Here is a 17,932-nt window from a genome sequence, read left to right on the forward strand (position 1 = left end):
GCCATTACCAGTATTTCTACAGAGGTTAATACAAATCACATCTGGACTTTTTATAACGAAACTTGAATATCCAAGTATTTTTTTCTATCACAACAGATCAAATTATGAACATTTTCACATTCAAAATAACTGCTAAGGTTTTGCGTTTTCGACAAAGACAAGTCAGATGATGTTAAAGTTACCCTGTGTTGACAATCTTTACAATTTGCATTTATTTGTAACTTGAACAAACTAGTTAAACCACACATCTCTAAAATAGAAGAAAAATTAAACAAAAACATAAACTCACTAACATCATAGTGTATATGAGGTGTCATCTGAAAATCAATGCAAATCACTTCATACAAACTTTTCAATTTTACTACATCCAAAATTTTATCCGCTAAAAGACAAATAAATGAGGCAATTTTTTCACTGGTTGTACTGTTACCAAGGTTTTTATTATGTGTCTTTGAAACAATACTTTTAACAGCCTGTAAAAATGAATTAAGCCAGCAATTATTAGCAAAGTTGGGGAGACCAATTCCAATTGCATCCTTATTACGAGAATCAATATAATCATATATTCTTTTATCACACCTTACAGAATCTTGTACGAGCGCATATAACATCCACCTTCGAAATATTTTTGAATCAAAATTAGTTTTACTTTTGTCCATGAAACCACAGCAAATAGAGTCAACCACAAAACAAACACAAACACCACAACTACTAAAATCGGTTTGGACTACACCATTTCCGATGTTAAATAAAATATTACCTTCAAAAAATTGTTGAATAACAGGTATCAAATGTGCTTTTATATTTGACTCTAAAAGACTTCAAATTAAAATTACCAGAATCATACAACGTCAGTGTACATTTATTCTTATTAAACCACAATACTCTGTGTAACGGTCGTGGCTGCACCTAAGCGACCTATGTAGCCTGGCCTACATCAACCGTTGCATGGGTATTTTTTGTTGGAACGCGTCCCCGCCAGCACTGCCTATAGTTGCCACACAGTCTTGAACGGTGACGGTTCTCTGTTAAACAGAACGAAAAATCAACACAACGAAATGCGATTATGACGTCATACACGGCTATGGCAGACGGGCATTTACAGCATAACATTAACAGAACTCAAGATATTCGTAACTTAGCACAAACAATATTAATCCTAATTAAATGGCTTTTTACTTTTATATTGACGACAAGGAAATATAGCCACAATAAATGTACGTACCAACTTGTTAGGGATCCAGGATTAACTTGGATATAATAATCAGTCACGGCTAGGTTTCAATTGCAATTTAAAGTTTGTAATCAATTACTAAACAAACAATAAACGTAATATTATTAACTTCTTACAAATTCTAAGCTTAATACGACTTGTCAATACAACTAACTAGTACAGAAAAACCCAATTTACAGTCAGCAACTAAAAGTTAAGAACTTGCGCCATGTGCTTTTTGCTAGCAACATTTGAGAAACTAGATGAGAAAAACCGAAACATTGTGACGTCATCAACATAGAAATTAAACAACGTTTCTCGCTGTAACATTCCCGGCCCCGATGTGCGTATCCGAACTAGAGCACATCTTAACCCAATTACTAAACAGCGAGAACAACAAGGAACAGGCGTATTTACAATTTACATAGCAACGCAGAAATCGCGACGTTACGCAGCGGAAATGAGGCACAATTTAGCAATTGGCCTTTTAAGTGTCCCATTTTTGGTTTTCACCAACACACTCCGAACCGATCCCTTTTTGTCGGGATAGGTTTCCACGACTCTCCCAGAGAGCCATTGGCCCCGCGGAACCGAGTTGTCCGCAAGGAGAACGAAAGTTGCGCTCCTGGACAGTCCATTTTTGCCGCATTTGCAATGTCGGTAAGTACTCGGCAACCCATCTCAGCCAGAATTGATTCGCCGCCTCACGTAGTTGTCCTTCTCATCGAAGACGCCTGGAGGCAGCGTATCGCAGCGACCGAGCAACACCAAATGATTCGGCGTTAGCGGCTCGTCGCTTTCCGGATCCATCGTGACTGGTGTAAGCGGGCGCGAGTTTAGAATCGCTTCTACTTCCACCATAAACGTGTTGAGGGTCTCGTCACCAGGCTGTTGGCCAGCCATCAAAACATTCAGAATCTTGCGCACTGAGCGAATTTGCCTTTCCCAGACACCGCCCATGTGACTGGCGGCGGGCGGGTTGAATGCCCATTCGACGTTGCTCTGTCGCAGATTGTCAATTATCTGAGATTGATTCCAGTCCTGCAATGATTTGCGGAGAACGCGCTCGGCCCCCACGAAGTTGGTTCCGTTGTCGCTAAAAATCTTTTTGGGTTTACCTCGGCGACCGATAAATCTGCGAAGCGCGTCAATAAACGAGTCAGTTGTCATTGAGTGTGCGATCTCAATATGAACCGCACGTATCGTTAAGCAAGTAAACAAGCACCCGTAGCGTTTGACTTCGCTACGGCCTTGTTTAACCATGAGCGGACCAAAATAGTCGACGCCCACAAATGAAAATGGCGGATGGTGAGGCGTAATGCGCTCACGCGGTAAATCGGCCATCTTCTGTTGTCCGCTGGGCGCATTTCGTCGGCGGCAGAAAATGCATTTTCCAAGCACTCGTCGTACAGCAACTCCTCCGCGAACGACCCAATATCTTTGGCGCAGCAAGTTCCATGTTAGGCCCATGCCAGAGTGGCGAACTGTTTGGTGGTGATCCTCAATAATCAAGTCCGTTACGTGGTGTTTGTGTGGCAGTATCACAGGATGCTTCAGATCGTATGACACCGGAGCGTAATTAAGGCGCCCTCCAACGCGCAAAACGCCTTCGACCAACATCGGGTTCAGTTTTTGCAAGGTCATTTTCTTTAGCGCGCGCTTACCAGCGCCGCGCTCCTTTTGACACTGTGACAAAACCCGGATTTCTTCTGGGAAGTTTTGTTTTTGCACGTACTTGATCACTGCGCGTTCGGCAGTCTTAAGTTCAGGTACAGTCAACAATGATGCAAACTTCGATTTCTTATTTCGTATGTAATTTACGAAACGCAGCAACCAAGCTACAGCCTTTTTCAACCTCGTCCATGACGAGTAACGATTTAGCAGCGTATCTAAACAGTTGGGATTGTGTGAAACGAAGTGGACTTTCACATCTGACGGTGGCTTCTTCACAAATTCGTCAGGTAGTTCATCGGCGTATAGCGGACTAGACGGCCACTGGGTTTCATCCTGATACAGAAACGGCGGACCTTTGAACCAGCGGTCTCTTTCCATGAGGGCCTTAACACTCAACCCCCGGGACGCGTCATCGGCTGGATTGAGCTTTGTTGGCACGTGTCTCCATTGCAATGCATCCGAACCCTCGTCTATCTTTGTGAGCCGATTCGCTACAAAGGTAGGGAAACGCTTCGTTTTGTTGTTGATGCACCGCAAAACTGACGTTGAGTCGGTCCAAAACACAGACTTTTGAATTTTCAGATTCAATTCCTTTCGTAAAACCTGGTCCATTTTCACAGCAAGAGTAGCTGCAGTCAACTCCAGCCTCGGTATTGAAACGGTTTTCAGTGGAGCTAGGCGTGCTTTAGCGAACAGAATAGTGCAGTGTACTCTTTCTTCGTAGTCAACGACTCTTAAATACGACACTGTTCCATAACCGTATGATGAAGCATCCGCGAAATGGTGTAAGTCGTAGCACTTAATTGTTTCGACGTCGTTTGGTTTCAAACATCTGGGAATTTGTACGCTGGATAAATTTGGCAACTCAGAGACCCACTGGTGCCACGCACTAGCAATGTCGTCCGGCACTTCTTCGTCCCATCCCAGCTTTTGCTTACACAGCTCTTGCAGCAGCATTCTGGCCTGCAACACCACAGGTGCCACAAATCCCATAGGATCAAACAGGGAACTGGTAACAGACAATATACCCCTTCTCGTGACAGGTTTTTGCTTTAAATTAACGTCAAACTGGAAGGCATCAGACCGAAAATTCCAGCTTACTCCAAGTACTCTTTCCACTTCGGCGTTTAACGGAAACGACGACTTAGCTGTGTCGCCTACTGGAACGGCGTCCAAAATCTCTTCGCAATTGCTTAACCATTTTCGTAAATTAAAACCACCGCGCTGAAGCAATTCGCGCAGTTCTTTGATTAGTTTTGTTGCCTCATTAGGAGTTGCAACAGACTTTAGGCAGTCGTCGACATAGAAGTTTTCATGGACTGTTGCAACAGTTTCAGGGGCGAAATCCTTGCTATTATCGTCTGCGGTCCGTCGAAGACAGAAACTAGCGCAGCATGGCGACGACGTTGCGCCAAACAGGTGAACCAACATTTGGTAGTCAACAGGCTCTTTAGTCGTATCGCCGTCTGGCCACCAAACAAACCGTAAGCAGTTGATGTCCACTGGATCGACCCTCACTTGGTGGAACATCGCTTCTACGTCAGCAACTAATGCAATTTTCTCTTGGCGGAATCTTAGCAGCACACCTACGAGGCTGTTCATTAAATCGGGTCCTTGTAGCAGTTGATCATTCAATGACGTGTTGCGGTACTTTGCAGCGCAATCGAACACTACCCTCACCTTTCCCGGTTTTTGCGGATGGAGAACGGGGTGATGCGGCAGGTACCATACTTGGTCATTCACAGGCTCCTTATCGACACGGCGAGCGTAGCCATTGCGCACATACGCTTCGATTGTCTCCTTGTATTTCCTGCAAAGGGAGTCGTCTTTGCTCAAACGGCGCTTTAGGTATCCTAGTCTTTGCATCGCTTGTATGCGGTTGTTCGGCAGGTTCGGTGAGCCTGCGCGCCATGGCAACCGCAACTGGTAGTGACGGTCCTTCAGTTTCACCGAGTCATTCATCAGCTTGAGAGCGTACTTGTCGTCCTTAGACATCCCTACGCCGGGAATCAAACTGGAATCCTTGAACTCCGTTTCCCACATCTTCTTGACTTGCTCGTGCAGCAAATCGCATGCGTTCATTCAATGGCATTCGTTTAAAGTCGTAGCAACGTACTAACTCATGTGCGCGATTACATACAGGACAGTAGTCACCTGGCTTTCCCATTCGACCAGGTTGTCTCTCACCCAGTTTTGTGGTGGTGACGCTGGTGGCGTGTGCCGTCGCTCGAAGAGCTCTCGTCTGGGGCTTCACTGCGGCGCTTCTCTGTGGAGCATGCTCTCTTTTTTCACTCATCATTCTACTAAACAGCGTGTGCGAAATCGACGCTTCATTCTGCACAAATTCCACTAAATGCTGAAACTGCGGCTCGGTACCGCCAAGCTCGATTTTTCCGGCGTGTCTTTTCCATCGTTGCTGCATGCTAAATGGCAAACGTTTAGCAATACTGAGCAAATGTTCGAAGTTATTTATGTCAGCAAAGTAACCTAAATGAGACAGTGTCACATTACATTCCTCCAAATTACGTGCAAGCTTCTGTAACCCATCAATATCGTCAGGCTTCAAACTTGGACCAACTGTTAATCGTTCAACGTAGGTACGGGCAATGATAAATGGGCGACCATAATTATCGTGTAACACTTGTCGAGCCTTTTTGTACCCAGTACTGGCATCGAGTACAGAACAGAACGATATTAGGCGTTTAGCTTCGCCAGTGCAAAACTGTATAAGGTAGCTTAATTTCTTTCCATCAGTCATGGCGCGACTATCGTGTATATTGTAGAGGATTTCCATCAAAATTTAACAAGTCTGGCTTTGGCAAATGCATAAATTCACTAACCTGCGGCTTCTGTTCAGCCGTACTGGTAGACACAGGGTTAGGCGACGCTTGGCATATACCCTGAGGACGCGACAGTTCCTCCCAACTTGCTTGTGGTTCTCGTTGCGATGGCACGACGTTATTTGACTCCGGACTTGTTTTTACAGGAACTCCCATATCAGCTTCCACTTGGGAGCACGGGGAAACATCTGTCGCAAATCGGACGGTGTCCCGATGACGAGACACGTGTGAACCTGTGACCGATCGCGCCTCCCAAATATCGGCTTCAACCGTCGCGACTTGCAGCTCGTGGTCTGCCCTTTTCTTTTCCTTTTTTCAGTTGCTCGAGTTCATCTTCCCTTTGTCGTTTCATTTGTTCAAGTTCAGCTTCCTTTTGTCGTTTTATTTGTTCAAGTTCAGCTTCTCTTTTCTGCTCTTCCTCCAACTGCTTTCTTCTAAGCGCTGCCTTTTCTTTGCGAACAGCAGCTTCAGTGCGTTTGGTGCTAGACCTGGAACTAGCATGGGACATATGCGTTGTGGGCCTAGATGACCTTGAAGAATGACTGTGGTTAGACTTGTGACTGTGCACCTCCTCTCTCTCTTTAACTTTAGAAAACCACTGCTTAATACGCTCGTCAAATTCTTCTTTTCCACTCTTCATGCTGGACAGTTCTTTCTTAGCGCATTCTTTATGTTTCTTATTTTTTGTGGCATTAACATAAGCGTAATGTGATTCCAGATACTCTTCGTACAACTCAGCAATTAACGACAGCTTTTTGTTTAACTGGTCGACCTTATTAAAGTCAACCATTAATTCCTCGGCTTCTTTGTACGATAAATTAAGCTGCTTGACGATTTCATTAAGCGTTGCCTTATTTACAACCATGTTGAAACAGTCAATTAAACTTCAATGTTCTCACGTTAGTCCTCCAGAAAAGTTGAGAACTTCAATGTTCTCACGTTAGTCCTCCAGAAAAGTTGAGAACTTCATTGTTCTCACGTTAGTCCTCCAGAAAAGTTGAGAACTTCAATGTAACGGTCGTGGCTGCACCTAAGCGACCTATGTAGCCTGGCCTACATCAACCGTTGCATGGGTATTTTTTGTTGGAACGCGTCCCCGCCAGCACTGCCTATAGTTGCCACACAGTCTTGAACGGTGACGGTTCTCTGTTAAACAGAACGAAAAATCAACACAACGAAATGCGATTATGACGTCATACACGGCTATGGCAGACGGGCATTTACAGCATAACATTAACAGAACTCAAGATATTCGTAACTTAGCACAAACAATATTAATCCTAATTAAATGGCTTTTTACTTTTATATTGACGACAAGGAAATATAGCCACAATAAATGTACGTACCAACTTGTTAGGGATCCAGGATTAACTTGGATATAATATAATCAGTCACGGCTAGGTTTCAATTGCAATTTAAAGTTTGTAATCAATTACTAAACAAACAATAAACGTAATATTATTAACTTCTTACAAATTCTAAGCTTAATACGACTTGTCAATACAACTAACTAGTACAGAAAAACCCAATTTACAGTCAGCAACTAAAAGTTAAGAACTTGCGCCATGTGCTTTTTGCTAGCAACATTTGAGAAACTAGATGAGAAAAACCGAAACATTGTGACGTCATCAACATAGAAATTAAACAACGTTTCTCGCTGTAACACTCTGAAATGTTTCTGAACTAATACTGGGAAAAATACATGATTGCGAATTTCTGTATGTTTGTTTAATAATAGGCTTGAACAGCGTTTTTAAATTTTTGTATATTTTTCCAATTAAAATTTGTCCAACTAGAATGATATCTAAACAACCAAAGTCTTCATTAAAGAATTACACATATTAACAGTTCTTTAATACATAACAATCCACCACTCTATCTGTTCCTGGTTGGATTTGCCTTTAACAATATGACGTGACAGATCTCCAAGCAAAAGTTTTGAGGTTGAACAAATTCGACAAAGGATAATTTTAATTACTTTTTGACAAAAGAATGGATCATAATATATATTATTAGGGGACTCCGTTTTTTCAATTGAATTAAAAAGATATTGATCCGAATTAAGACATATATCAAGTTTAAACCAATAAAAAATGGCGATGTTCCTTCTAATGTTTTTATCCTGAGCTTTACTGGAAAAAATAAAATCACTACTGGCATTAAGAACAATGCAGTCAAAATCATGGTTTGCTTCATTTAAGTCTGCTTCAGAACATTAAATGTTTTTTCACATATTCTGATGTATACTTACAATTAGTTAATACAAAAAAGCTGTGTACCATGGCATTGAGCTTTGAAAAACTTTCACAACAAAACATTAAATTTAACATGTAAAAATTAATCATGACAACACTTTTTGTTTGTAGCGTGTTTCATACAAAATACTTTAGCTGCTTTCATTGTGTGACTATAGCAATTATGAACAATTGTTTTGTGCAAATCAGCTTTTTCAGGAATGCCGCATACGATTCTAAAACAAGGCGTGTTTCTTGGCACATAGCCTTAAGTACCCCATTCCACATGGCCATAGAGCCATCAACAATAATAACTAGGACTGGTTTTTTTGCCTGGCCACATTCACGTAAAACTGAAAACAAAAACCTTTCCAAAAAGTGACTAATGCTTACTTGCATCATGACATGAAGACACAAATGTTTAACACCTCCTTTTGTTGGATTATGAACTAATAATGTGTAAACCTGAAAGTCACTAAAACACTCTGCACGACGTATGACACTACCAGTTGCATCCAAATACAAAATGTCCTTCTGACAAATTTCAAAATAAATCTTGATTTGAGGGTTTAAATACAAAACAACCAATTGTCTAACAAAAAGGCGCCATTCTTTGCATACTATATCCAAATTTACATAATACCATAACTTGCTAACCCTGTGTCCTAAATTAGATTTACTTTTGATATTATTTAAAACTGAATGTGAGGGCAAATATGTATAAGCTCCCTGTAAACGCTCTTCTTTTGTTAAATTTTGAAAAAGTTTTCCATATTGTTGTACTGCGGTGCAGAGATTTTGCTAGTTTTTTGCGAAATATTGCAGTAACACGCCTGCGCTTTTTACACCCCTTCTTATGATGACGTGTGCCACTAATTTTAACTGTTGCTTTAACTTTATCCTTGAAAGAATGAAAATTAATTAAAATGTCGTGCCCACAGTACAAAGTTATTGTTCCCTCTTTATAAAACTGGTTAGAATTTGTTAGTTTAGCTACTCCCTCCCTTCCAACTAAATAATGACTAGAAACATTAGGCACACACTCGCAGTACACCCCTCTTAGCTTTTTTAAAACTATTTCCTTATAATAATCCCCGCGCAAAATTGTGCTCTGTACGATTTTTGGTCATTCTCTTCCACTCTTCTAATGTTAAAGTAAAATCTTTTGTCAAGTTTACAATTTTCAACTAATTTTTTATCCATTTGGGCCAAATCACACAAAACATCTCTATCAATCCAGGATGAAGTATTGGAAAAATCATTGCTCCCTGAAGAGTCTAAGGAAGAGATTGATTTAATTTCATAGGTTTGATTTTATGTTTATATGATCATCACAATAATGTAGTTAAATCTGGTTTGTTAAAAGGTACAAGATTTTGTTTATTGTAGGAGAAAATAGATATATTTAGATCATTTTGGGCGGGTGATAACACTGTCTAGGGTGGTTAGCTTAGACATTTAACTAAATCCAAGGTATGCCATCTAGATCTGGATATGCAGATGGGGAAGAATTTTCAAAAATTCAAGGAGGGTGAAACCAATCCTTGCAAGTTAAACATTCAACCATCATATCATTATCATAAGGTTTTTGACAAACACAAAAGACCAAGTTAGGATTATCATTTAGGTTTACATTAGAATCAATATTTAAAAATTTATTCCTAAAGCTAATATCAAGATTAGAATCCAAATTATTAACAAGAACTTCAACATTATTATCATTAACAACAGAGGAAGAAGACAAACACTCTGTGACCATGGGTGCTTCCAAACTTAAATTCTCAACTGGCAAGTCAATACTGGAGTTATCATAAATAGGACTAACATCATCATTATTTTCATCATTGTCAGCATCCAAAGATAAATTTACATTAATTTTAACTATTCAAATTTTCAGCAGAAAAGTCTGCGATTAAACCATCAACATTAATTCCATCTGCAGGCAAATCAACACAACCACTGATGGTTATGTATCAATCTAAACTGTTTAATAACTTGTTGGCGGAAAATTAAATTTGAGGACCATTTTTTATTTTTTTGGGGTTTTCTTGAAATTAATTTTAAATACTTTATAGCAATTGACCTTGGAAGTTCATGAGAGATGTTATCTAAAAACTTTGGCAAGGCTTATGACTGCTGAATGTTCCGTGAAACTATTGCTTTCTGAGTTTTGTAAATGCAAGACATGCCTGGCATTACTCTGGCGTTTTAGGTCTAAGATTTTTTGTCGAATAACCGGTTCATAGACGTAAAATTCGTTTTAAACTTTGTTTGTACGATTTAAATTGTGGATATTTTTTAGTGTAAAGTTTTGCAGACTCTTTGTCCAGATTTGAAATTCCTTTTGAAAATAGGAATGTGGCAAGAGTGTGAATTTGTTTGTTAATCGAGATGTTTGTACAGCCGCCAATCCTTACAGACAAATAATTAATTTTTTGTTTGCATAGTCTCAAACTTCGATCAAATTTTTTTGCAGATCTTGAAGTTGAGCAAAATGCCTTTTCTTTTCTCTATCATAAACGAGCCAATCATGCTTTACTAATCAGGTCTTGTAGAAAAAATCGCCCATTTTTTTCGCTGTTCTTCTTGTCCTCATTCGTGTAATCGTTGGCAGAATTCACCAAGGTTTTCTGTATATTAACAATATTATCGTCTACTATTCCCTCCACTGGCATTTGAGTTTCTGATGTATCGGATATATCCCCCACTTCGGCCGTTGTACCACAAACAGTCATCTCACTTGCGTCTTTTGTGCCACTGGTTCATGAAAACATAAACTGCCTCAGCTAAGGCTTTGGTAGCAGCCTTTTTATTTCGGTCTGCTCTTGGCATGGTGAAAAGAAAAAATCGTGGGCCTTCTTAATGCACATAACAAACATATGGGTTAAATTTTTTATTAGGATACTAACAGAAATAATAATTAATCTCCAAAAATTTGCTGTTGTATTTACACTTGCTGAGCCATTGTTGCCTTTCGCAGGGAACCGCGTATACATAAAGTACTTTTTCCATGCAATTTGATTGATTATTGCCACATACAGTACTAACAAAAATTTGACCACAGCAACCAATTCCTAGGACCAATCTGTGTCCATCCAAAAATTTTGGTAGAATATTATTGTTCACCTATTACAAACACACTTTTGACCTGATCCAATTATATAGGCAATATTAACCAATAATTTTGGTTCTACTATTACAAACACACTGGTTACTTGAACCGCCTATCTTGACATAAATGCACATTTTCTTGGATAAAACAAACATTTATTTCAGAAGGTCGCAACATAAAAATGGTGCGCACAAAGCAGTTAGAGGTTAAAATACCCAATAAAGCGTTAAAAGTTGTATACAAAAGAAAAAGAACGAATACAACATCATTTGGGAATACAGTAGATATTACTCAATCATATGCAGTGAAATGTTAGTTAATTGCCCAATAATTTCGTTATACTTCATTTTCTTGATTGCAGAATCGTGAAAACTATCCAAAAAATATATTTTTGAACAAAATACCATGCAAGTTGGGCTGTTTTAGGGTACTGCATATTAAACACAAAAAAATATTTGAAGCAAATTTCCACTGCCTCATGGATGCTTTTCAGTTCATACACTGTTTGATTGACAAACTAGAACTTGCGGCTGCCAAGTTAGCATAACATTGGATACGGAAGCTTCTTTCTACTTCTTGTACTCTTCTATTGGTGTGCCGATCTTTAAATAAAATATAACTGGTAACTAACTTAATGCGTTTAAACTTTTTGTCATTCACTGTTAATGCCAAATGTAAGCATTTTTTAATTACTGCTGTTTGAGCAAGCATTCTATTTGCGGCATTATTATACTCTTCCAATTGTTAAATAAGCAACTGTATATTAAAGATAGGATGACCACACTATTTTATAGGTATCTGCAGGTAATTTAGCTTATCTGAACACTAAAAATAGTGTTTAAAATATAGATTAAACGAATATATGGCATATTTTGGCTTTTATTTTATGTAACAAAAATGTAATTAATCCGTGGAAAAAAATCTAAAAAGGTTTGATTACCAATGTTTAGGTTCTTTTTGTCGGTTGCAAAAGCAGTTATCGGTTTGGAACCATTTCTTACCGGCTGTAAGTCTATGAAATCACTCCTACACTCAGATAAGGTGGGTTTCCACACAGTCCCATTTGAAAGTTGCTTACTGGTGTGTGTTGGCAATATATTAGGCAGTAAATAGAGTGCAGCATTTATCAAGGCATCTAAAAAAACAATTTCCTTTTTAAATTGTTGCTTTGTGACATTTTTAAATCAGGGAGTCGAACCGTTTGACTCTTTCGGTTCAGGTTCGGTTCGGGTTCACGGATTTGTTCGGAATGCTGTTCAGCTCCGGTTCGACTCCCTGTTTCAAATCGCAGAATACATATAGTTACATGTATACCTTTATTACTTTGCTCATTTTCAAATAGATTTTTATTTTCCATTTCCTTTATTAGCTGAATTGCCAACTTGTCTCTCGATTGAAGTTTAATAACTTTAAGTATTTTAGCAAACCAAACAAAAACACAAACTGTGAAAATAAAGTACCAAAAATAAAAAATTATTCACTTGAAAATTTAACAACAGTTCTATCTTATTTACAGTTAATTATAATTCAAACTTGTACCCATGTATAGCCACATTGGTCATTAAAGCGAGGAAAGCGAGAGAGTAATTCCACAATCATTGGACCTCCAACTCCAATACCTTCAACCACTTCGTTATTCTCAATTTTAGCTTCTGTAAAACAATTAAAATCAAGAAAATAATAGTTGTCGAAAACAAAATATTATTTAATTAATATTACAAACCTGAAAATGTTGGCACATCCTTTAACTTTTTTTGTTGTTTTGAGATATGACGCTGGTAAGCCATCGCAAGCTGGTTGAAATAGGTGTTGCTGTAAATAAAAATGAAGGTGTTAAGTTGCAATATTACATAAACAAACATTTTAAAAGTTCAATCTTACATAGCCAGGAGGCGAACCACAGTGCATCTTCGGAAGTTGCATAACTATTTATTTTGCTAAAGTTTCCTTTTGGTGTGAATAAAGTACTTTTAGCATAAAAACCATCTGTTTCCCGTAAAAATGAACTTACTGAGTTCCACATTTTTCCATTAGGCTGTTAACCAGTACTTGCACCAATTGACAACGGCTTGTTGTCGACAAAAACGGCTGCATTTCATATTCCTTTATAATTCCAATACCATATGAATTTTTCAGTAGTATTTCTTCACTGTCCTGAAAATATGACTATTTTAAAATACCAACTTTACCTCTTTAAAACGTATTTATCTTGTTGGGTAATTTTACCTATACAAATAGCAAATGGTTTTAATTGAATTTCGTCACTGCATGACATAGATGTGTACAAATAACACTTCCAGCCTAAGTTCTTTTAAATGTGTTGCTAGTAAACAATGTCACATATATATTTACTACTAGATATCTTAATTAAAAAAAAAACTCAAAAACATGTTAAACTTCTCACATAATTCACTGAAGCAAGAAATTTTTTTCGTGGGGGTGTTGCTGCTTCAGAGCTCTGGAAAAAGCATAGAAATTTTAGACCAAAAAAATATAAATTTAATTTATTGTGTGAAACATCATCAGCCAGATCATTTTCAATAGAAACCTAAAAGTTAAAAAAAGGCCTGAACAAAATATTGATACACCAAAAACATTAACAACAACACACATTTAGCTTTTACACAATTCAACAATCACAAAACATAAAACACTTAAATGTAAAACTTGTTTTACTCTTAGGTAGCATTGTGAGTAGAAATAACTTGCACCAAACAAAAAATGTATCTATAACAGTAAGTTTTCAGGATTATATATCAAATAAAGTCAGAAAACAGTCTAATACCACAATAGTTGCGTTTGAGTGTGTATGGATTATAATCTTTTAAATCATCAAATATACTCAATATCGTAAGAAAACCAATGCAGATTAAAAAGAGTGGCATTCCACAGCTCAACAATAAAGTAAACTCTAGTACTTTGCCTAGAACTGGAAGCCCAGATTCCTCAATAACATGTAATACAATTAATAGATTTAGGGGAGCAGCGAAACGGAAAAGATAGTATCTTCTACATCTAAATATTTATCTAAAGATAGCAGCAAACCTTATGTTGGCATCATTTTTTCTTTAAAGAAACGACAGGATAATTGCATTTGGTGTCTAAAAGCCATGGTTTTACAAATATTTTTTTAAATTGCAAGTGACATGACTAATTTGTCGGAAGAAATTATGTTTTGCTTCGAATCTCATGCACCAAAACTTTGAAAGAGGGCCAATTTCTCTAATACATCTTGGATAGTGGAGCAAATAGTGTTGTTTGGGTATGATACGCAATTCAGGAAAAAGGCAAACAAAGGTTTTAAGATGTTCCTGTATCAGACACTGCAAAAAGTATGTTGAGCTAATAGAAATGGCAGGAGACATAATAATTTCCAGAATTTGCAACAAAGACAACAATAGATTCCAGTATTTATCACCATCAGGAATGAAATCACCAATCATTAAAGGTAAGTTTATGGTTAGACACCACATCTCCGAAGCTGATTGCTTTAAATGACCATTTTCTGAAATGGCATGTCTTGAAATTTCAATTGGCTTATTCTTAAGGGCTCTGCACACCAGACGCGGTTGACGGTGACGGCTGGCGATAAGCGGCGGCAACGGTTGATCGCGTTTCTTCCGCGCATCGTTTGACGCGAAAACGGCGTTCACACCAGCTGTGCGTTTGGCGCTAACGCGGCGACGAAGTGTTTTTGTCTTGCAAACACAGCGGGATAGGAGATGGATCATATTGTACTGAACAAAGGCTTTGCCAAAGTCAAAAGGGCACGAAAAGTAACGGCTCATAACGTGTCCGACGCTTATAGCCAAAAAAGTGGGTCAGTGTGCTTGACAGAAGGAGTATATTAAAACCCACCCCAGTAAAGAATCAAATAGTCATGCATGTTTTTTATTTATTAAGACAAATATCTCCACAATATGAACAATTTAGACCTACTTTTGCTACTAGTAATGTGGATGAGGATCCGTCTCCGAAGAAGGTAATATAGTTTGCTATTTAATGCCCCCAAACAAACATGTTATTTGCATGACATAAGTGTACCTTGTGCAGGGAATGGGTTCGGCATATATTTCAAGACCGAGAAATATTGGGAGAATTCAACTTGGTTGAAGATATGCATGCAGATGAGGAGAGATTTCACAAATACTTTCGCATGGATGTAGAGTTGCTACACAAAGTGGAACATTTAATTACCGGAAAGCCATTTCACCAGCACAACGTCTCGCAATTACTTTGAGGTATATGGCACATACTTTATAAACGTAAACATACATTGTGGAAGGTTAAATTTCTTAAAATTTTAACAAATAGGTATCTTGCTACTGGTGATTCTCAGTCCACCATTTCTTTAAGTTTCCGGGCTGGGCACTCAACAGTCAACAACATTATTTTGGAGACCTGTGAAGCACTTTGGGATGTGTTGATGCCGTTCCAATGTGCTTAGGTGCAATTGATGGCAAACATGTTGTCATTCAAGCACCTGCAGGTGCCGGATCTGAGTTCTTTAACTATAAAGGCTCACATAGCATTTGCTTGCAGTATGTGATGCACAATATTGTTTTACTATGATTGATATTGGTGATTCAGGAAGACATAGTGATGGTGGGGTGGTGTTTGCCAATTCAGAATTTGGTAAAAGATTTATGAGTGGGGATTTAAACATTCCCAATCAGTCATGTTTGCCTAACACCAGTGTAGGTGTACGATACTGTATTGTCGGTGATGCTGCCTTTCCACTACGCCAAAACCTAATGCGACCGTATCCTGGAAAAAATTTACCTGCTGACAAAAGTGTTTTCAATTACAGACTTTCTCGGGCTAGACAGGTTATTGAAAACACTTTTGGTATTTTGGCTACTCGTTGGCGGATATTTCGAAGGCCCATTATCGCTAAGCCAGAAAGAGTGGTTGCATTCACAAAAGCTGCATGTTGTTCGCATAATATTTAAATTTCCAATCTATTGGTAGAATGGGAACAAATACATATACCAGAGGTGCTGCTTTAATCCGTGACCAATACAAAGACTATTTTAATTCTGACAATGGTGCGCTGCCATGGCAAAATGCTGTTATCCACAGAATGTAAATGATGCATAATGTTTGTGTTATATTTTTCTTGTTGTGCATTACATTTCCTACATATGAACCTTTTAGAGTTCTTTTCATTCACTGTTTTGTTAAATTTGTTTTTCTTGAATGCTTTCATGCTCGGCTTGGTGTCGAACTCGCCGGCGACCTCCTCAGCTTGACCTTTCGAACCCTTTGTTGCCTTGTTGATTATAGAATTGATTTCGTCGGGTATTTCTGTTTCGATTGCGCCTTTGAGACGTACGTGAGCCATGCTGCTTGATCCTTGACCACTGTCTTCTTCCGCCATGGGTTGGCCGGACGCCCCTCCCGACTCTTGATTGTGAACACAACCCATGACGGTGTGGGCAGTTCGAGTTTCCCTTCTCGAGTGGGCCTACATATATCGTAAACCGATCCGTCGATGTGACGCCACACTTTCCATTGATCGTCGTGAAGGCCCATTTTCGGCCCCTGTATCCGCTCCCCGTTTCTTCTGAGCCATATGTATTGATTTTGATAGTTTAGTTTTAATTCTTCCGTAAGTCTTATTTGCCTAAGAGTTCTCTGAAAAGCAGTATCAAGTGGGTTATTAGTTTTTACGTAGTTTGCTGCTATATTTCTGATCACATCAATAGTCGGGAACATTTTCTCATAATGAATATTTATTTGAAATTGCGAACATATATATACACATTTTCGGCACAGGCACTGGCACAATATCTTCTCTTTCCGACAATAGTATGGATCTCCAAATGTTACGTCGAGGTCCATCGTGTATGGGATGCATACGTAGTTGTCCGTTTTGTCTGCGTATCCTGTTGTTGTTGGGAGGAATGTTGCTCCTCGTAGGTTTTTTTTGATGGACTGGTGTCGTAGACGTGTAGTTGTGTGAGTAATGTTCTGCACGCTGGTTCTTTTGCTGCTGATGCTTCCCACCATGGTGTTTCGAAGTACGTTGTCACTGTCTTGTTTGTTGGTGTTGCGTCGTTGCATACCGTATGCAGGTCCGATTGCAAGAATTCGAGTGGTATCGTTGTCATTGGACTCTCCCAGCTGGTACCTTGTCATTTGAAAGCCATAGTCGAACTTGTTGTCGTAATGGAACTTATTTCTATGTGTTGCGACGTCCATGAGTATTATTGGCATGTTTCTTGCATTATCGTCATGGTCGTTGAGGGCTGCAGCTGGCCATAGGTGCAGTTTCCAATTTCCAAATTTCATCATGCTGAATTTACTTGCTGTTGATTTCAGTCCTGTCAGGTTGGTTGCGTCTGTGTAGCCGTTTGGTCCATACACCCTCCACCTCCTTCCTACCGTGTTTCCTTTGTCTGTCATTGCATTTATTTGCCTGCTTATCACAGAACTGTGGACTATCATGTTCACCCCTGCGTTAGGCAACAGCAGAGTTTCTGTCCGTCCAACCAGGAGTTCCATGCTTTGAGCGTTGCGTCCGTCGTCCCCTTTTTATAGAACCACCAATACCCCCTTTGTTTCCGCCCGAAATCTGACTGTCTGTGGTAGTGGCTGCATTCTGGGTCTGGTACGGTTGGGCCTCTCTTGCCCCCACTCCTCCCGCACTAGTTTCCGACAGTCTTGCGCGCTTTGCCGACGGTCCCCCTTCCATACTTGTGTCGGAAGAGATGGAAAGATCTTCCATGGCCTCATTCATAGGGCTGTCTCTTGGTATGCTGGCGGGGGTTGCTGTAGCTCTTGTTCTGTTATAGGTGTCGATCTGGTGCCAATTCTTCTTAGCTTTCTTTGCAGGGGGCATATGAGGTAATAGTGC

General features: G+C 39.2%; 1 protein-coding gene across 1 annotated transcript; it reads right to left on the reverse strand.

Moving 5' to 3' along the window:
* Positions 1-1,894: 1,894 nt before the first annotated feature.
* On the reverse strand, positions 1,895-4,969 carry LOC146141666 (uncharacterized). Its single transcript, XM_083390453.1, has one exon. The coding sequence runs from the start codon at positions 4,967-4,969 to the stop codon at positions 1,895-1,897; it is 3,075 nt and encodes a 1,024-aa protein (XP_083246579.1).
* Between the last annotated feature and the right edge of the window lie 12,963 nt (positions 4,970-17,932).

This window comes from Ascidiella aspersa, chromosome 5 (genome assembly GCF_963924565.1).
Source record: "Ascidiella aspersa chromosome 5, kaAscAspe10.2, whole genome shotgun sequence".
NCBI lineage: Eukaryota > Metazoa > Chordata > Ascidiacea > Phlebobranchia > Ascidiidae > Ascidiella > Ascidiella aspersa.

Coding starts and splice junctions, on each gene's coding strand:
- LOC146141666 (XM_083390453.1), bottom strand. CDS start 4,969: ATGAACGCATGCGATTTGCTGCACGAGCAAGTCAAGAAGATGTGGGAA.